Genomic DNA, 21,554 nt, shown 5'->3' with positions numbered 1-21,554 from the left:
AGCATTGTGATCTGAGAATATGCAGGGAATTACCTCAGTCTTTTGTTATCGGTTGAGTCCTGATTTGTGACCCAGTATGTGGTCTATTCTTGAGAAGGTTCCATGTACACTTGAGAAGAATGAGTATTCTGTTGTTTTAGGGTGGAATGTTCTGTATATATCTATGAGGTCCATCTGGTCCAGTGTATCATTGGACATTCATCTTCTTAGGACATTATAAATTCTCCTTCATCTGAAATTAGTGTAACCACTTCAGCTCGCTTATACCTATTGTTTGCATGGTATTCTTTTCTGTCATTTATTTTTAACCTTCCTGTGTCTTTATATTTAAAATTGGTTTTCTGTTGATAGCATATAATTGGATCTTATTTAGTTAATTTGTCTAAAATCTCTGCCTTAAATGGGAATTTTTTGTTCACTAGCATTTAATGTAATTATTGATATGATTGGTTTCAGGTTTACTAATTTATTATTTATTTTCCACTCTCCCCTCCCCCCCTTTTTGATCTTTATCTTTTCTGCTTTTGGATTAATTGATATTTCCGAGGATCCCATTTTAATTTATTCATTGAACTTTTAGGTATAAAAATTTTTTCTTTCTTTCTTTCTTTCTTTCTTTCTTTCTTTCTTTCTTTCTTTCTTTCTTTCTTTCTTTCTTCTTTTCTTTTGTGGTTAGGTAAGGACTTTGTTTCTCAATTTCAGCGTATAACAGAACCACATGGAAGGTCTATTTAAAACAATGATTTCTGGTCTCCACCCATTGAGATTCTGATTCTTTGGGTCTAGTGTTGGTCCTGAGAATTTTCACTTCTAAAAAGATCCTGGGTAATGTTGATGTGGCTTATTTGAGGACTATAATTTAAAAATCGCTCTTGTAAGAATTAAAGTATACATCTTGAATTTTCAGTCTATTTAAAATGTATTGATATTGTACTACTTCACATATAATGTGGAAAGTTTTCATTTGTAAAGGTCCATTTTCTTCCTCTACCTGGTTTATATTATACTTCTGATATGTATTACATTCACATACATTAATTTTATTTTTATTATTTATTTATTTTTTGAAAATATTTTATTTATTTATTTGACAGAGATGTAGAGAGAGAGCACAAGTAAGCAGAGTTGCAGGCAGAGGTAGAGAGACAAGGAGAGAGCCCAATGCAGGGCTTGATCCCAGGACCCTGGAATCATGACCTGAGCTGAAGGCAGATGTTTAAGCAACTGAGCCACCCAGGCACCCCTATTCATTTTAAAACCCAGAATACAATGTTAAAATTTTTGGTTTTTTTAATCAGTCATATGTATTTTAAAGAAATTAAGAGGAAAAAATAGAGTTTCATATTTACCTACATATTTGCCCTTAACTATGCTCATCATTTCTCCTAAAGGTCCTCTATTTTTTTAATATTTTATTTATTTATTTGACAGAGATCACAGGTAGGCAGAGAGGCAGGCCGAGAGAGAGAGAAGGAAGCAGGCTTCCCACCTAGCAGAGAGCCTGATGCAGGGCTTGATCCCAGAACCCTGGGATCATGACCTAAGCCCAAGGCAGAGGCTTAACCCACTAAGCCACCCAGGGGCACTAAAGATCCTATTTTTAAATCTTGTTTCATTTTTCTTCAAATTAAATAACTTCCATTAACATTTCTTGAAGTAGGAGCTTGGTGAAAACAAATTCCTTTAGTGTTCTTTTATTTCAAAGTCTTTATTTTACCATGATTCTTGAAGTGGTGGGCTAGAATTTCAGGTTGACAATTTGTTTTTCTTTTAGCACATTAAAAATATTCAGCTGTCTTCTGGTCTTCCCTTTTCTTTTGAGACGTCAGCCGTCATTGAAATTGTTATTCCCTATATACAATGAGTCATTTTCTCTGGCTGCTCTCAAGAGTTTATTTTTGATCATTAGCAGCTGGACAATGATGTGCCTTGTTTTCTTTATTTAAAAAATTTGCTTCTGATTGGAAAAAGCATAAATTTAGATTCAGTAGCTCAACAAATTTGGAAAAAAAATTCAGTCATTAGGTCTCTAAATATTTTGTCTTATTTTAGCCTCCAGTTCCATGTATATGAGACTTTTTGGTATCATTTCATCCTGCTACTCTGTTCATTGTTTTTCAAAAATTGTCTAGCCTTTCTTCAAATGAGATAATTTCTGTTGATCTCTCTCCAGATTGTTTGACTCATTCTCTGTTGAAATTTATTAAGTCTCTACTCTGAATTTTGTAGTACAGATGTTGTTATTTTTCATTTGATTCTTTTTGAAGTTCTTAATCCCTGTTGAGATTTCCTATCTTTTTATGTGTTTTGAGATTATTTTTCTTTTACTCATTAAGCAGTTATGATAGTTACTTGAAAATCTTTGTTTTTAATTATAAACATTGGGGTCATCCAAAGTTGGTCTTCATTGAGTCTCTTTTGTCTTGGGAATAGGTCATGTTTTTCTGTGTTCTCATATGTCAAAGAATTTTGGATTGTACCCTAAATATTGTGAATGAGATATTACAAAATTCTAGATGTTGTCATCTTCTTCAAAGATATACTGATATTTTAAGTGCAACCAGTAAACTTGCTGAATTGATTAGGCAGTCTCTGCACTTTGGTGAGTACTAAATCAAAGCTCCATTCAGTTCTTTTCATCTCAGCTGGGCTTCTGGGAGTTTGCTCCATGTACGAATGCTTGTTTTCCCAAAATTGGAGCAATGTTTATACACAGAATTCAGATATTCCTCTCTGGATTTTCTTTTTTTCTGGGATTATCTGTTTGCTCACTTTCCAATGCCCATGGTTGCCTAAACCTTGACTTCTAGTTATGTTTGCTAATTCTGTGGGCTTTCTGTTGGTTTTAGTACCGACTGTGGCTTCCCATCAAGCTGACCACTGCAAAATCGGGGAACCACTCAGTGCCTCCAGGTGGTTGTATTTTTATGTTTGTTTGTTTTCTGGAGTTTATTATAGTTACTATCTGAGGGAAGGTTATTCCAATAGGAGCTATTTCTGTTATAGCAAAAACAGAACTCTTACTCTCTCTCTCTCTCTCTTTTTGCCTTTTATATTTAAAAAGGCTACCTTTATCATGAGAAGAAAAGAGCCATCAATAGATTTCTGTAAACAGTTTTTTTCTTTTGTATTTACCTTAACTTCATTTTGGATTACTGTTTATATATGGCAAGAAGTAAGTATGAACTTTTGTCCCTCAGATCACTAAGCCAACATTTTTCAATGATCCTTTCCCTCTCTCTAACTTTAATTACCCTTTGTAATTTGCAAGTATTTTCAGACTGTGCTCTGTAGGGCCTTGGAGTTCCCTGGGTTCGCATGCAGCAGAGCTCTGATTGCATGTCTCGTTGGTTATTTCTTAATTCAGTGAACAGTATTTGTTAGCACCTGCTATGTGGCAAGACCATACTAGGCACTGGAGATACGGTGAGAACTAAAATGATTATGGTCCTTGCCTAGGGAGTTATATTGTCCCATGAATTTTACATGTCTGACTTCCATGTATGCATTTCTTTTTTCTTATTAAACTTGTAGAACGATAAGAGATTTGGAGATTGGATGATGAATTACTTTATGATTTCAGGCAAGTTATCTATTCTCCAAAAACCTGATATATTCTCATCTTTATAGTGGAATAGTAGCCTCTGTTTAAGAGTGTTGATAAATGGTATAAATTCATATTAAGGAGTCCAGTCCTCAGTAATTATTAATTTATTCTTTCTTTCCTAACTAATATTTTTGGTGTTGATTAAAGACTTGGAATTTTGGTTAACATTCTTATATCCATTATCATCTGAGTCTTCGGTATAGATTTTTAGTGGGTTATCTAACTTCTTTTTCCTAACACTCTGTTGCTACAACTTTCTCAGATGTCTTTAATGTCAGCATACTGTCCTGCTAATGCTGAAGGCTTTATCTGCATTCCTCGGGTCCTTCATCTCCTTTAGTTCTTGAATATCCCTGTGTTCTAAGAATTTTCCCTACTGAAATATTTTTCTTCTTTATTTTCCTGTACATCTCTCTTTATGTATCTTTCTTTATTCATTTTCATTCTTAATTTCCAAACTTTAGATATTTTCTCAAAACTCATTCCTACAAGGCTTTATTTTGTTTTTTGTTTATTATTTTTTTTGTTTGCCTTTCCTCTTCTTTTTGTCAAACAAAAAATCTTTTATCCTCTTCTGTTTGCACATTTCAGCTCTAACCTGTCCGTAGGCCTCAGTCTAGTCCTCGACCTGTCTGCTGTTGGAATGCGGTCCCTTATCACCGGTTTTGTGTAGGGACTTTATCACTCCTCATCAGTCGTTTTTAGCCATCAGATATGCTCTTTTCTCAAATATGGATCAGTGTTCTGTTCTAAAATTCTTTTTCTATGTTCAAAATAATTCCCTTTTTCCTTAACTGTTGGTTCATAACCTCCTTGGAAGCTTTGTGAATATAATCTGAAACTGGCCCTGAACTCAGAGGGCAGGGGGAGAGTGGAGTAACAGGAAGGTCACTGCAGGTTGGTAGTGAGTGGGCCGTTTTATAAGCAAGGAAGCTTACATACAGGCTTGTCTTGGGCAGCAGCAAGGTAAGTGGGTTCCCGCACCCACCTGCCAAGTCTTAAAAGTTTCTGTAGATGTCTGGGTGCAGTCACACATCCTGTGCAGTACCGTTCCCCGTTATCTCAAGGCTCTGTCCTCAGAGCAGCCTCTGGGGGCGGGAAAGGCGAGCAGAACCCACATTCCAACGGCAGGGAAGGGGGTGGGGAGCCCTCCAGTGCCTGTGTCTAGCTCACTGGTCAGCCGGCAGTCATGCCATCTTGACGACCTTCCCCAAGAGATTAATCAATTTGTTTCCATTAGTTGTTTTCTTCTTTTTAAAAAAAAAAAAAAAATTTCCAATGTAACAGAATTCATTGTTTTTGCACCACACCCAGTGCTCCATGCAAAATTGTTTTCTTCTTAAAGATGCTGTCCATCTTCAGTCACTTGGACTTAAAACCTATGTTCCCTCATCTTCACACTGTGTCCAGTTTAGTCCTGTTCTTGTTCAGAAATATCTTATGTTCATTACTCCTTTCTCTAGTGCTGCTATCCAAGTCCTGTGAGCCTGCTGGATGGTTTCAAAAGCCTTTGCTACTCTGTCTTTTATTCCTTTTTTGCAGACCAGTTTGCCTATCGTTATTAAATCAATATTCCTCCTAAAACACTATTTTGTCCTGTGTTTTGCTCAACGTTTTCAGTGGCTCTCCATTTCTTTTGGCAGTGTTTCCTTTGGAGGAAAAATACTCTTGATGGACCCGCAGTGTAGATGTGAATTATTCTAATTATAATGCAACTTAAATATGTCCCAATATGAAAGTAAAAATAAACCTTTGCACATGCAGCTGTATACCTAAAGCAATTTACAAATTCATTACAACAAGACTATAAAATGAATAAAATTTAACAACATTGATAAGATAAAGGATGTTTGACAAAAGTCAGTCACCAGGTCATGGATATGGTACAGAGGGCTATGGGCCTGTTCTACTCTGCAGACTTCTGAGGAATGTTTGTTTCTACAGGATGCTCTGGTATCATTTCACCTTCACTTGGTACAAGTGTCACTTCAGAACTAGGTCTCTAATTGTCTTTTTTCTCCATCCCTCAACCTGCTACAATTATGATAGCACTACCTACCTGCAGTGAAGTAGTAAAAACAGAGCACAGCCCCTGGGGATTTGGGTACCAAACAAACATCCAGATCATCCAGAATATATGAGGGTGTGTGTGTGTGAGAGAGAGAAAGAGAGAGAGAGAGAATTTTAGTTGACTTGAAAAAAAGCTTAGAATATTTTTATACTAAAGTAATGGAATCTCAGAATCAGTCCCAGATTCTCAGAATCTTCAGGCCCTATTATAAAAAGCACTGATTTGTGGGATAAGGACCAAATTCCTCATGTTGATATCCAAGGCTTTCATTAATTTGGATCAAGTCTCTTTTCCTTTTCAGCTGTTTTTTTTTTTTTTTTTTTTTTTTAAGATTTTATTTATTTGAGAGAGAGTGAGAGAGAGCATGAGAGGGGAGAAGGTCAGAGGGAGAAACAGACTCCCCATGGAGCTGGGAGCCCATAGGGGGACTTGATTCGGGGACTCCAAAATCATGACCTGAGCTTAAGGCAGTCGCTTAACCTACTGAGCCACGCAGGCTCTGTTTTTTGTTTTTTGTTTTTTTAAACTTCTTTTCTGCCTTACTGTCCTACAAACATGCTCACATTTTCTCAGACCTGTGTCTTCTGTCCTTTCACGCCTGTGTCCCCATATGCTCCCACCTATCTACAGGCTTTCAGTACCATTTCATCCTCTCATTTCCGCTTAAAGCTTCTGCCATACCTTCAGTTATCATTTGATTTTTCTCCTTGGAACTCCCATATCCAGTACTTTGGCATTTCATATTTTTTGTAATTTGCATGTTCTTTACATCATTTGGCTTCAGGGGCTTTAAGGGAAAATAGTATCTTAAAGGTATTTTGCATAATATTCAGGATCATTGTTGATATTCCTGAAGCACTTACTAAGTGAAACAAATGATTACTGATGATGCTTGATGGTAGGGATTTAGTTTCCCTTGGCGAAATACGTGATTTCTCCTATAGAGTGTAAGCAAATAACTTTGAGGGAGAAAATTTGCAATTCTAAGAAATGAAAATGCCTTGGCAATTTTGTATTTTTGCATCCATTTGTTCTGTATTTTCAGGACTGCTGGGAAAGATCCTCATGGCTATCCGGGATGCAGGTTTTGAAATCTCAGCTATGCAGATGGTGGGTAGTTTGCAGTAACTCATAATCTATTGATAGACTTCTTTTTTTAATATTTTGTATTGAATTTTCTCTATGTACTTGTGAACTCAACACATTAAAAATAAAAAGGTATAGTTACTGACCTTGATAACCTTATAATTAAAAATGTTTTTGAAATTATTTTACCCATATAATCTTTCATTGAGGAAACTAAAATTCAAATGGTACACCTAATTCAAGGTTATAAAACAGGTTTATACAGTTCTGGTGACTTTGGTTGCAATATAAATATGGATAGGAACTATGTATTTAGTTCCTACAAACAAAAAATAGAATTAGGTTGAGTAGTCAATACCGTGTTCTCTGTTGTTCGGTGACTAAGAGGAGAATGGAGAAAGAGAATCAGTTGAGATTTTTCTTTTAACTAGCGCCTTTTGCTGGTTTCTGGAGTTTCTCCTCAGAACCTTCTTTGGAGTTAGCACATTTTAGACTCTGACAGTCACAGCCCTTGAACTCCAAAGCCCACGACTGTTTAGAACTGCCTAGTGGATGCGTTTATAGGAAACCCTTCACTGAGGAAACAGTACCCACTTCTGCCGAGCTCATACCTTTGTGTTGTACTTACCAGTGTACTTGGCAAAAAACGGGGTACAAGTTGTTACAGGAATCAGATAAACAATTTGGATTTTATATGTGTGAAGACCAGCAAGTTTATGCTATTTTGATAATGAAATACTGACTTTGGAGCTGAGATTTTTCTTACCAATGTAATTTATACATTTTTTTCCTGAAAAGGAGCTGCTTTTGATTTCTGCTAAGTCTTAGATAATCCAGAATCAGGGGTCAGGGAAGTAACTGAGATTCTGACAGTTTTGTGTCCCTAATTTTTCGGAATGCCCACAAACCAAAAAAAGGCCAGAAATATCAACTAGTTTGCAGAGTCATCAGGCAAAACTTGGAGACTAATAAAGTTGATTCTTGAAGAATCTTGCCTAGGGTTAGAAAGAATGGTTAGCTAAAACATTCTGAACTATTAGCCTCGTGATGTATTCATAGGATTGTAGGACTTAAGCCTGCTTTAAAAATGTGTGTTTTGTAGAAATTTTAAATTTAAACATTGATCACCAAGACAGCATGGTACTGGCATAAAAACAGACACATAGACCAGTGGAACAGAGTAGAGAGCCCAGATATGGATCCTCAACTCTACGGTCAATTAATCTTCGACAAAACAGGAAAAAATATACAGTGCAAAAAAGACAGTCTCTTCAATAAATGGTGCTGGGAAAACTGGACAGCTATATGTAGAAGAATGAAACTCAACCATTCTTTTACACTGTACACAAAGATAAACTCAAAATGGATAAAAGACCTCGACGTGAGACAGGAATCCATCAGAATCCTAGAGGAGAACATAGGCAGTATCAGCCACAGCAACTTCTTTCAAGATATGTCTCCAAAGGCAAAGGAAACAAAAGCGAAAATAAACTTTTGGGACCATCAAAATCAAAAGCTTCTGCACAGCAAAGGAAATAGTCAAATAAACAAAGAGGCAACCCACGGAATGGGAGAAGATATTTGCAAATGACAGTACAGACAAAAGGTTGATATCCAGGATCTATAATGAACTCCTCAAATTCAACACACACGAAACAGGCAAACATATCAAAAAATGGGCAGAAGATATGAACAGACACTTCTCCAATGAAGACATACAAATGGCTATCAGACACATGAAAAAATGTTCATCATCATTAGCCCTCAGGGAGATTCAAATTAAAACCACATTGAGATATCACCTTATACCAGTTAGAATGGCCAAAATTAACAAGACAGGAAACAACATGTGTTGGAGGGGATGTGGAGAAAGGGGAACCCTCTTCCACTGTTGGTGGGAATGCAAGTTGGTGCAGCCTCTTTGGAGAACAGTGTGGATATTCCTCAAGAAATTAAAAATAGAGCTTCCCTATGACCCTGCCATTGCACTGCTGGGTATTTACCCCAAGGATACAGATGTCGTGAAAAGAAGGGCCATCTGTACCCCAATGTTTATAGCAGCAATGGCCACGGTCGCCAAACTGTGGAAAGAACCAAGATGCCCTCAACGGATGAATGGATAAGGAAGATGTGGTCCATATACACTATGGATTATTATGCCTCCATTAGAAAGGACGAATACCCAACTTTTGTAGCAACATGGACAGGACTGGAAGAGATTATGCTGAGTGAAATAAGTCAAGCAGACAGAGTCAGTTATCATATGGTTTCACTTATTTGTGGAGCATAACAAATAGCATGGAGGACAAGGGGAGATGGAGAGGAGAAGGGAGTTGGGGTAAATTGGAAGGGGAGGTGAATCACGAGAGACTATGGTCTCTGAAAAACAATCTGAGGGGTTTGAAGTGGCGGGGGCGGGTGGGAGGTTGGGGTACCAGGTGGTGGGTATTATAGAGGGCACGGATTGCATGGAGCACTGGGTGTGGTGAAAAAATAATACTGTTTTTCTGAAAATAAATAAATTGATAGCTGTAATAAAAAAAAAAAAAACATTGATCTAACTCTAGGCCTGTGACCTAGCATAGTTGGCTAGAGTACGTGCTTGGTGAAAACAAGAATAATAATTAAGAAAAAGATTGATTGAACCTATGAGGAAGGCATGGTAGTTTAGTGGCAATCACAGTCATTCAGTTTTGGAGCCAAGAAGCTCTATTTCTGAATTGCGGGTCGGCTGCCCTCTACACTTACAAGTCTGCTGGCCAGTGAGAACGTTATTATTTTCCTCAGTGGTTTATTTTTGGAGTTAAATGAAATAACCTTAGGCAATGCCTTCTGGAATATTCAGGGCAAATTGTAAGTACATAATTTATATATTCTATTATTTTGTTATATAAAATATACAGCAGGTTGTGGGACTATAGGATAAAACACTGAAATCAAACAAAATTCACTAGCTACGTTGCCTAAGAAATAAATCCTCCCAGTTTGAATTATTTCCCGGGTAGGCAAAAATTTCTCAGTGATCTTCATTTCAGGTGACAATAAAGAAACAAAATAGGGGACAAAATATTTTTTTTCAGAGGCTATTTTTTTCAGATATTTGCGGTCTTAGTTCTTGAGACCCTAGGACTTAATGTAATTTTATTTATTATTATTTATTAAAAGATTTTATTTCTTTATTTGACAGAGAGACATCACAAGTAAGCAGAGAGGCAGGCAGAGAGAGAGGGGGAAGCAGGCTCCCCGCTGAGCAGAGAGCCTGATGTAGGGCTCGATCCCATTACCCTGGGACCATGACCCCAGCCGAAGGCACACACTTAACCCACTGAGCCACCCAGGTGTCCCTAACAACACTTTTTTGAGTACTTAATTTGTGCAAGGTTTATATTTTAAAGTAAAGAAAATATATCCAAGGGATCATAAATGCTGAGTGTGGTTCATTTATGTTCTTTGGCGGTTGGCTTGATAAGTTTTGTTTTGTTTTAATCCAGTTCAGCATGGATCGAGTTAATGTTGAAGAGTTTTATGAAGTTTATAAAGGAGTGGTGTCTGAGTATAACGTAAGTATCAAAGTAAATGTCAAGCACTGGTACCAAAGACAGTTTGTGTATCTTAAATCTGGGACATCTCAGTATAATTTATAATCATGAAAGTAGTCACAAGTCCGCTAGTTGCCGTCTGGTCGTACCTAGTGACTGAGGCATTCTTATCTCTTATCTCTGAGAGCCACTAGATCAGTTTTTGAAAATCTTATTGTTCCACTTGTGAAAAAAAAAAAAAAACATACCACAGTGCAAAAAAAAAATTGCTGGGATGTTGACACATTTGGACAGTCTCTATGGAGTTTATCATATTCTCAGGGTGGAAGACTCTCCAAAATGCCTTAGAAACTTAAAAGCGAGTAATTACAGTATAACAGCACAGCAGCGTTTAACGTCTACCTTAATGATATAAATGCAGGTAGAATCATCTGAAAATGTGACTGAGTCTGAAGAAATAAGATTTAGAAGGAATTGGTCAGAAGGCAATGAAATATGTTCTTGTAAACAAATGACTATATTCAAATAAGCCAAATATTGTTCCTTAAAATAAAACATGGTAGATATTTGATCAAAATCAGTTTCCTTCCCCCTCTTTATAAAAGTATCTTAGATACCTTTGTGCTGGTGGGCTGCATCCTCATCTACATTTTTGACAGATTTGACTTCTTTTTTTTTTTTCTTTTTCCCCGCATAAAGTTCATTGTTCTTGACAATAAGACTAGATTCTCCTTCCCACTTCTCTATGACTTTTCCTTTCAGCCTTCCTTAGAAAGGACAAGTGCACTGGTCTGAGAACTGGCCTGAGCCTTTTTCTTATTTAGCCCTACAAAGTCAAGACTATGACATCTTTTTCATGTTCGGCATACTCGCAATTTCCAGCCTATTTAGAGGAACCGGGGTGGTTTCCTTCTGTTACAGCTTCCCGAACCTTCATCTCGTGAGCTGCTTCATTTTAGAGTTATGCCTTTTCTTAAATTGGAAGAATTTTAAAATGTGTTATCTCTTAATTCAATCAGTGACAGACTTTCTTCATTTTTTTAATCTCTCTTTTATATATTTTCCTTCTTTTTTTTCAATTTTACCTTAAAAATTTTGGTTGAGAACCGCTGCTGTCCTCCGTTCAGGTTATGTTACAGCTCTACCGCACATAAGGTAAACCATGGAGACATATCTTTTGATCATCCACTTATATTTTCATGCCATATCACATGGTATTGAATTTGGTAACAGATAGTTGAGAGCACTAGTGTTGTGCACACATCGGAGGTAGGCCATATTTCCCTTTGGAAAATAACTTTAAAAAAACCCCTCCTCTCTGACTTAATGTCTCCTATATTGTGCTTTAAAGTACTATACATGCAATTTATTTTTATGTAATATTTATTTAATCTTAGGGTTTTTTTTTTTTTTATTTGGGGGATTCTAGAGTAAAAACAAAAGCATCACTGGTTAGATGTGTCATTTTCCCTAAGAAATCAGGGATCTGAATGACAGTAGCAATATCACACTGTAACGTCAGGCTGTGCCAGAATGAATGGTGCTGATGTGCTTTCTTCTGTATGATACTCTCAGTAAGACAGTCTCTGGAACCACTGTTTAAGTCTCGTGATATTAATAACGGAGTATATGGGCTGTTTGGGAAGAAAAAAGCTACATTATTTCAGTGTTAGCCTTGTCAGCCATATTTAGGAATGCTTATCATTTTTTATTCAGCTTGAAATGGTTTATTCAGTGTAAAACAAATATTCCAAATCATGATTGGTTTAGCATATTCTGCTAATGGGAGAATGGACTATGTACGTGAACCAGAACATTATCTAGGTACCTTTATGAGATGTTCTGTGTTTATATGATGTAAAACTCCATTGAAACTAAGGAAAGTTTCTTTGAGAATTTTCTCCAGAGGGAAATAAGAATGTTTGCATCCCAGTAGTATTTTGTTAAAGTAACTAATAGTCTTATGAATATTCTTATTCTAGTGCTTTTAAAAGTGCTTTTTGCATTTATAATTCAGTTTTGTTTAGAGGAAGTTGCGTGAGGATCTGTATGTATACACTGCACGTACCTGCGGTGAAGTCTCTGTCAATGGTTCACTGGGTAGCAGTGTACTGAGTAGGTAGCAGGTAGCAGGTAGCAGGTACTGAGTCTCACTTGTTGTTGTGACTGTTGTATTTCCCAGAAGGCCTCTTACTTCTCAGGACAGTTGATACTCAGGACTCGAGTTTAAGCTCAAGGAAGAGGTAAATATTTAAACACTGCATATGGTCTAATTCCAGAAGACCCTGTGAAATCATCTGAAGAGGCAACATAGTCTAAAGGGACAAAAACGTGTGATTTGCTTCTTACTCTGACTTCTTTTTTTATTAATTTATTTATTTGATAGAGAGAGAGATCACAAGTAGGCAGAGAGGCAGGCAGAGAGAGGGGAGGGGAAGCAGGCTCCCTGCTGAGCAGAGGGCCTGATGTGGGGCTTGAGCCCAGGATCCTGAGACTGTGACCTGAGGTGAAGGCAGAGGCTTAACCCACTGAGCCACCCAGGCGACCCTTGATGGAGTCCTTTTTCCAACCTGTTTTTTCTGTCCATTATGTTGGTTTTTTGTTTTTCTTTTTTTTTAAGATTTTTTTTTTTTAAAGATTTTATTTATTTATTTGACAGAGAGAAATCACAAGCAGGCAGAGAGGCAGGCAGAGAGAGAGAGAGAGGAGGAAGCAGGCTCCCTGCTGAGCAGAGAGCCCGATGCGGGACTCGATCCCAGGACCCTGAGATCATGACCTGAGCTGAAGGCAGTGGCTTAACCACTGAGCCACCCAGGCGCCCAAGATTTTTATTTATTTATTTGACAGAGATCACATGTAGGCGGAGAGGCAGGCAGAGAGAGAGGAGGAAGCATACTCCCCGCCGAGCAGAGAGCCCGAAGCGGGGCTCGATCCCAGGACCCTGGGACCATGACCTGAGCTGAAGGCAGAGGCTTTAACCCACTGAGCCACCCAGGTGCCCCTATGTCTGTATTTTTAATGGTATTTTTGATAAACCCTGAAAGACAAGCAGAGAGGCAAAAGAAAGAAAGGCAGGCAGAATTCACCCTCTCTTTTTGGATGGCAGGTTCCTGCTGCCTTCTGCCCCTACTGAGAACTGGACTCTTGACATTGATGTGTGAGCAGTACTTGAGTGTCCTGAGATAGGAAATCAGACTCAACATAATTATCCATAAGAAATCAATTACATATGACCTTTGCAAAATAGCAAAGTGACTTTGGATCCCTTTAGGAATTCTAATGAGTAGAGTTCCGTGTGCTGTATTAATCGTGACGCTCTTTCCTTCCTCTTTTAACTTCTGGCATTTCTGTTAAGTGTGATGACTGAGTTCCAATGAATATTTAAATACTGTTCTGTAAAAAATTACCTTTATTTTGCTTGGTCATTGTGTATCATAAATTCTCCAAAGTCATTGGAGTGGCTCGCACGTCCCTGAGGGGTCTGAGCCCCTCTCTCACTGCTTTCCTATGGTCTCGCTTCGGCTCCTGAGACCCCTCCCGTGCTGATCTTCTTACACACAACCGCACTTCTGCCGCAGGGTCTCGGTGTTTATTTTCACTTCTTCCTGACGTACTTTCTCCATGTACAGAAGAAAAGAACATTTGTTGAGTGTCCCAGACACTGTGAGAGCCACTTTTCTTCGTGTTTTTCATCATACCACTTCGCCTATAGCTAGGAACCTTCAAAGAGTTTGCTTCTTCCATGTCCCCCTCCGTATGTGCCATGGTTGTCACATGTTTTCATTTCTATTTATATGATAAACCCTCTAATGCATTTTTAATATTTTTGCTTTAAATAATCAATTATCTTTCACACCAACTAAAAAAGTGTATTTTATATTTACCTACATGTTTACCATTGTTTTACCATTTTGCTGCTGGTAGTGAATTCTCTCACATTTTGTCTGTCTGAAAAAGTTATTTTTCCTTCATTTGTGGAAAATATCTTCCAGGGAGCCTGCGCTGCTCAGTTGGTTAAGCGTCCACCTCTTGTTCCAGCTCCGGTCGCGATCCCAGGGTTGTAACGTTGAGCCCTGCATCAGGCTCTGCTCTGGGCGTGGAGCCTGCTTACTTTTCTCTCCCTCACCCTTTCTCTCTTCCCCTCACTGCCCTTTTCCCTCGCTCTCTCAAAAAACAAGCAAACAAAAACCTTTCTACCTGGGTATAGAAGTACAGATTGACAAATTTTTGTTGTTGTAATTTACATCTTTCTTCTACTGTTTAATGATTTCTTTTTTGTGGAGGGTTATTTTAAGGGATTTATGTTATTAGGGTTTTTTGGTTTTAGTGAGATTAGTTATTGGCTCACTGTACTCAGCATGTATTCTCCTTGGACTCTGTTGGATCTGTTGGCTTATGCATTTTATCAAATTCTTGGAATCTTTATCTGTTCCTCACCCCTTTTTTCTTTTTGTGGGACTCCCAATTACGTGCATATTAGACAGCTTGTCGTTGGAAAAACAATTACCATGGGGCATTTTTATTTAATCTTCTTTCTCTCTGTGCTTGCTTTTGAGTAATTGGTATTTCATGTCTTCGATATTATTGTCTTTCTGCCGTATTTTGTTTTGCTCATCCCATCCAGTGTATTTAATTCGGATGTAGTTTTCATCGCTAGAAGTTCCATAATGATGCCCCATTATTTATTTTTATTTTTAAAAAGATTTTATTTATTTATTTATTTTTGAGTCTTTTTAGTATCATTGATTTTCTCTGCACCGTGTCTGTTTTCTTCCTCTAACTTGCATATATAGCCTGTTTTAACATTCTATGTAGCCAACATCACTTCTGCCATTGCTACATCTGTATCAGTTTATTGAGTTTTCTTCTAGTGATGGTTCATATATTCTTATTTCTTTGCATGCCTAGTAATTTTTATTGGATTCTGGATAATGTGAAATTTATGATGTTATGTGGTATGTATGTCATGTTGCTTTGAAGAGTTTTTGCCATCGTTTTGGCCCTCACTGAAGTTATTAGGATCAGTTTGATCTTTTGAAGGCTTGCTTTGAGGCTTTGCAGGAGGGGAACAGAGCACTCGGTACATAAGGCCAAGTCTTACGGTGCGGTGCTCTTCTGGAGGCTCCAGTGGTGTGCTGTGTGCATCAGGCACGTATGGCATCAGGGCTTCCCGCTCCCACTAGAGGAAGTGCAGAGTCCTCTCAGTCTCGTGCTCTCTCTGTGAACGGTTTCACTTCACTGCTTCTGGCAGTCCTCTTCTTGGCATTGAGTAGTTTCTTCCGCACATATACAGACTCCTAGCCAGAGACTTAGGTAAACTTCTCTGTAGATTGCTGTAGCTTACTTTCCCTGGGTTCTCTCACGCCCTCTCGTAATCTGTCTCGCACATTAGAATGTAGCTAGAGCGACAGGGTCTCCCCGATCTCCTGTCTTTGTTTCTTCTGCTCAGTGAGGGTAGGGTGTTGGGCTCTGTTGTGTTTCCTGTCTGTGTCCCGTTGTCTGGAAAATACCTCCAGGAAGTAAGATGGGACAGTCGTATGGCTTCCTTCATTTGGTTCTCTTCCATCAGGAATCATAATGCTGTGCTGCTGTTTGAGTCCTGCTGTTTTGTACGTATTGTCTCATTTCTAGGTATTCAGTGTGAGAGAATCTCGTCCCTGTTTTCTTCATTTCTGAAAATGATTATGATTTTAAAAGTGTCTTTGGAAGAAACATTTCAAAATTTATATCTTTAGAAATGTTCATTTGATAGGACTTTGTGTAAGAGAAGAGGCCTTTAAAAGGAACATGTATTAGATGCTCATTTCATGAGTGAAAGTGTCAAGTGCTAAAGCCCTGCATTAACGTGATGCAGTGGTAGGAGCTGGACGAGGGAACATTTCTAAAACACATTTTTGCAGGAGAAATGGATAGGATTGGGGAGCTGCTTGGCATGTGGGGCCAGGAGGATTCAGAGATAACTAAGATTTTAAGATTTGGGGAATCGTGATGGAATTAAAAGAGGATGAGCAAAAGATTATTAATTTTTACCAATGTTTACGTGTTCTTTGATATTGTACATCATAGGAGATGGTGACAGAAGTGTGTTCCGGCCCTTGCGTCGCAATGGAGATTCAACAGAGTAATCCTGCAAAGACATTTCGAGAATTCTGTGGACCTGCTGATCCTGTAAGTTGGTGTTTAAAATACTAATCAAGCTTGTTTTATTCACTAGCTAAGTATCTTAACAGGTTTTTTTGTTTGTTTTCGTTTTTTAATTTTTTAATTTTTTTATTAACATATAATGTATTTTTAGCCCCAGGGGTACAGGTCTGTGAATCGCCAGGTTTGCACACTTCACAGCACTCACCGTTGCACATACCCTCCCCAATGTCCATAACCCCACCACCCTCTCCCTTAACAGGTTTGATAGTTTTAGTTTGTTCTTTAAAAGAACTGATATAAAAATGGCTAAATCAGATGAATTTTTATTCAGAATAGCATTTTGAAAAATTTCTTATATAATATTCCAAGAAAAAGTAAATTTTTTGTTAGCCTAGTAACATAGGATGGGACGAAAGCTTTATTGTGGCATTTTCTTTTATTATTTCTTCTTGCTATATTGTCTAGATAAATAAATTTGTCAAGCCCTCTGGTAGAAATTATTGAAGATACTAATTATCCTTGGACATTGGGGGACTCTAAGTAAAGCTCTCAGTGTACAGAACATTGGCACGATGGCCTCATACCGTAAATGCGAGCCCTGGCACTCACGTGAAACCTGATATTCTCCAGTGCGCTTTCCATTTTGCTTCGGGTTTTCTTCATATAGACATCAGGTGGAAAAGGGTGAAGAGGAAGGGGATGGACCTGAAAAACAAAATTAGCATTAGAGCATGTATGAGCAATCTCCCTGCAGATGTTAAACGCTGAGTAGTAGTAGGGGAAGCATTACTGATTTCAAACACTGTAATTTAAAAAAAGATTTGATTGATTGATTGATTGATTGATTGGAGAGAGAGCTCATGAGCCAGGGGAGGGGCAGAAGGGGAGAGAGAGGGACAAGCATACTGCACGCTGAGTGTGGAGCTGACCCGGGGCTCGATCTCATGACCCTGAGATCATGACCTGAGCTGAAACCAAGAGTCTGATGCTTAATGTGTTGAGCCACCTAGCTGTCCCTAACTATAATTTAAATTCATTCTCTTTTCTTTATTTTACTATCCCTTGTAAATAGTTTGTTGGATATGAGTGTCCAGTTTACTTAGTCCAGCAGCGTTTGTGGAGTTCGCATAGATGGTGGGTAGTAAGTAACAACACCTTTTAAGAAATCAGCTCGTGTGAGTGCTTGCTGCCGGAGTAAGTGTGTAGGGGAGAGCGGCACACCTGTTCTCAGAGACAGAAGAGCACGCGCACGTAACGATCTTTTAGAACACTTGCAGGGAAACTTACGATAAGGACTAAAATATTATTAGTTCAAGTAAAACGTAAATGTTGAAGGACTGTCTAGTAAAAGGAGCAAATGATGTGACCTGGAGAAAATTGGGAAAACTTACTCAGAGGAAGAGAGTTGTGCGTAGGGATTTCAAAGACGAGTGAGGGCAGGAAGAGAATGGGGAGGCCTCTGAAGCATGTGGAGGCTGCAGTGAAGGCATTTACAGACTTGCTGTGCTGTACAGCAAGGATATTTGCTTCGTTCAATAGGAAGTGCATACCTGAAAGCACAAGGAAATCAGTTTTTTTAGACAGAGGAAATAAGGTAGCAGATGCTGGTAGAGATGAGTGTGGGGTGGATGGCCTTAAAGGCCAGGCTAAAACTGTGGGTTCTGTGTGAGCGGGATTCCAGGTGGTGGGAAATAGCAGTTCCTCATATTTAGCTTGATGGTGAGCATATGGAGTCATTCTCTTGATGAAACAAGAGCAAACTAAATTGGAAGAGTTAAAGGTAGGGGCTCTAGAAGCAGTTATGGGAAGACCTGGTGACACCATTGTTATTTTTAATTATTACTTTGTTATGTTAGTCACCATACAGTACATCATTAGTGTTTGACGTAGTGTTCCATGAGCCATTGTTTGCATATAACACCCAGTGCTCTAATGCAGTATGTGCCCTCCTTCATACCCATCACTGGGCTAACCCATCCCCCACACCCCTACCCTCTGAAACCCTTAGATTGTTTGTCCCAGAGTTCATAGTCTCTCATGGTCCATCTCCCACTCCGATCTCCCCCATTCATTTTCCCTCCATCTCCTCGTGTCTTCCGTGCCTTTCCTTATATAGTTCCACAAATAAGTGAAGTCATATGATAATTGACTTTCTCTGTTTGACTTATTTCACTCAGCGTAATCTCCTCCAGTTCCATCCATGTTGGTGCAAATGTTGGGTATTCATCCTTTCTGATGGCTGAGAATATTCCATTGTATGTGTGGACCATCTTCATTATCCATTCTTCTGTTGAAGAGCATCTTGTCTCCTTCCACAGTTTGGCTATTGTGGACTTCACTGCTATGAACATGGGGGTGCATGTGGCCCTTCTTTTCACTATATCTGTATCTTTGAGGTAAATAATCACTAGTGCAATTGCTGCATCATAGGGTAGCTCTATTTTTAACTTTTTGAGGAATCTCTACAGTGTTTTCCAGAGTGGCTGCACCAGCTTGCATTCCCACCAATAGTGTAAGAGGGTTCCCCTTTCTCCACACATCACCAATATTTGTTGTTTCCTGCCTTGTAAATTTTTGCCATTCTAACAGATACAAGGTGCATCTCAATGTGGTTTTGATTTGAATTTCCCTGATGGCTAATGATACTGAACATTTTTTTCATGTGTCTCTTAGCCATTTGCATGCCTTCTTTGGGGAAATGTCTGCTTGTGTCTTCTGCCCATTTCTTGACTGGATTATTTGTTTTTTGGGTGTCAAGTGTGAGAAGTTCTTTATCGATCTTGAATACCAGCCCTTTATCTGTAGGGCTGATGACACCATTAGAAAAAGGGTTGGCAGGACCTACTTTCTATCTTTCAAGGGAGAAGGAAGAGTAGAAATAAGAATTAAATGTGGTTGTGAAAGAGTGATTATTAAAATGTGATCTGATGTAGAGGACCTTAAGAGAAAATGGTGATTGTTGAGTGTTTATTGATTATTAGTCGTAAGAAATTAGAAAGGGATACTCTTTGGTTACATGAATAAACAGATCTTGATGTTTGCTATTTTGTATGGCAGTCTACTCTAAATCGCCAGTGTCTAGTCTATTCCTGTGTTGTATTAAAATAATTTAGAAATTCATTTCATCACTCTGTGGTCATTTCCATATCTAAAGAGAGACTGTGGGTTACAAAACATATAAATATAGTTAGTGTGTGGGAAAAATGCAAGGTATGCCATGGCCATACAATTAATTTTTGATAAGTTAATGAATAGACTGGCTTATATTTTCATGTTTTTTTAATTTTTATAATATAAATATTATTTATTAAATTAAATGTATTAAGTTAAATTAAATGTATTAAATTAAATGTATTAAAATTCAATACATTTTATATTTCATTATATTTCATGCCTAAAATCTGATATTGTCATTATTTAAAAATATTTCATCTCTCAAAGTGAGTTCTTTTTTTCTTTATTCCTTTATAAGATGTGAAACTATTTCTTAAGTTGATTCAAAGGAAGCTTCAGTCTTCCAGTGATCGTTAGACTGCTTGGTAACTGTGTATGTTGTGGATTGACGTCACTTTCATCATCGATGTCCGCACTATTGGCAGGTTCGGTCTTTTATAGCTGGAAGGAAGCACACATTGTGTATGAACAGAATTTATTCCAGTCTCTCTAGAAGTGGTTTGCAAGATGGGTTGGTTCACAGCACAGGTCACTGGTGGGGAAGGGTATGTTAAACTTTCTGCTTTTATTTATTTACTATATAAAAAATAAGAAAAATTAAGTTTTTTAAAAAATTAATGTATAAACTAGTAAGAGTGCATTTATACAACCTGTTAAAATATATACATGTTTTGATGTATTTACATATTTGACTGACAGGGGTGTTTGAAAAATATTGGAGTCTACTGCATAAAAGGGAAAAAACATTGCAACAGGTTTCTTTACAATCAGAGAAGCACTCCCTCACCACACCATCTCCTGCAGAAATCTCTTTAGACAGAAAACCTGATTTGCCTCTGGAAGAGGTTCTGATAGCACCTGCTCAAGAATTGCACTGTTGAGTAGTTTCGTAGTTTTCCTGCTGAGCCAATCATTGGGAAACTGAAAATCATCAAAGAAGTGGTAAATTATTTGGAAAAATTGTGCAGAATATATTTGTTCTTGGACTGGGGGAGGTACGACAAACCGAATAACCTCACATCAGTATGCCTTATTTTATGAAAAGTATGTTTTTTGTTTTGTTTAGTTTTGTTTCAAATTAATTTATTTATTTTCAGAAAAACAGTATTCATTATTTTTTCACCACACCCAGTGCTCCATGCAATCTGTGCCCTCTATAATACCTACCACCTGGTACCCCAACCTCCCCCCCCCCCGCCACTTCAAACCCCTCAGATTGTTTTACAGAGTCCATAGTCTCTCATGGTTCATCTCCCCTTCCAATTTGTCAAGCAGAGAGAGTCCATTATCATATGGTTTCACTTATTTGTGGAGCATAACAAATATCATGGAGGACAAGGGCTGTCAGAGAGGAGAAGGGAGTTGGGGGAAATTGAAAAGTATGTTTGTAAAATATTTTATGTGAAGGATCTTATTTAAGGGAATCTGAATTTTTGGTGATTACCTGTCCCCACGTGCTGGTATACTCTGATAACCTTTACACCATGGCCAGGTTGAAGTAAGAGTTAAATATTTTCATACACAAAACGTGGCTCTCGAAATTTTTTTAAAAAGATTTTATTTGAGGGGCGCCTGGGTGGCTCAGTGGGTTGGGCCTCTGCCTTCGGCTCGGGTCATGATCTCGGGGTCCTGGGATCGGGCCCCGCGTCGGGCTCTCTCCTCGGCGGGGGGCCTGCTTCCCTTCCTCTCTCTGCCTGCCTTTCTGCCTACTTGTGATCTCTGTCTGTCAAATAAATAAATAAAAATTCTTAAAAAAAAAAAAAGATTTTATTTGGCAGAGAGGCAGGCAGAGCGAGAGGGAGAAGCAGACTCCACGCTGAGCAGAGAGCCTGGGCTCCATCCCAGGACCCTGAGATCATGACCTGAGCCGAAAGCAGAGGCTTTAACCCACTGAAAATTTTAATGGTTTCCCATTCATTTCATTGTCAGAATA

General features: G+C 38.3%; 1 protein-coding gene across 4 annotated transcripts in view; it reads left to right on the top strand.

Moving 5' to 3' along the window:
• The window catches only part of NME7 (NME/NM23 family member 7), a 279,199-nt gene that overhangs the window by 112,259 nt on the left and 145,386 nt on the right, over window positions 1-21,554 (top strand). For 3 of the 4 annotated variants that reach the window (XR_014303906.1, XM_082702768.1, XM_082702770.1), the window contains exons 8-10: window positions 6,724-6,788; window positions 10,256-10,324; window positions 16,370-16,471. Coding sequence is in view for 3 of the 4 variants with exons in the window: in XM_082702768.1 (XP_082558894.1) it covers window positions 6,724-6,788; window positions 10,256-10,324; window positions 16,370-16,471 (236 nt within the window). In the remaining variant the exon portion in view is untranslated. Of the gene's footprint in view, window positions 1-6,723; window positions 6,789-10,255; window positions 10,325-16,369; window positions 16,472-18,624; window positions 19,398-21,554 lie in introns of those variants that run through there. The other variant, XM_082702769.1, reaches the window with a different exon arrangement.

Source organism: Mustela nivalis, assembly GCF_964662115.1.
Source record: "Mustela nivalis genome assembly, chromosome: 16".
Lineage (NCBI taxonomy): Eukaryota > Metazoa > Chordata > Mammalia > Carnivora > Mustelidae > Mustela > Mustela nivalis.
This window is presented reverse-complemented; position numbering and strand designations above follow the sequence as displayed.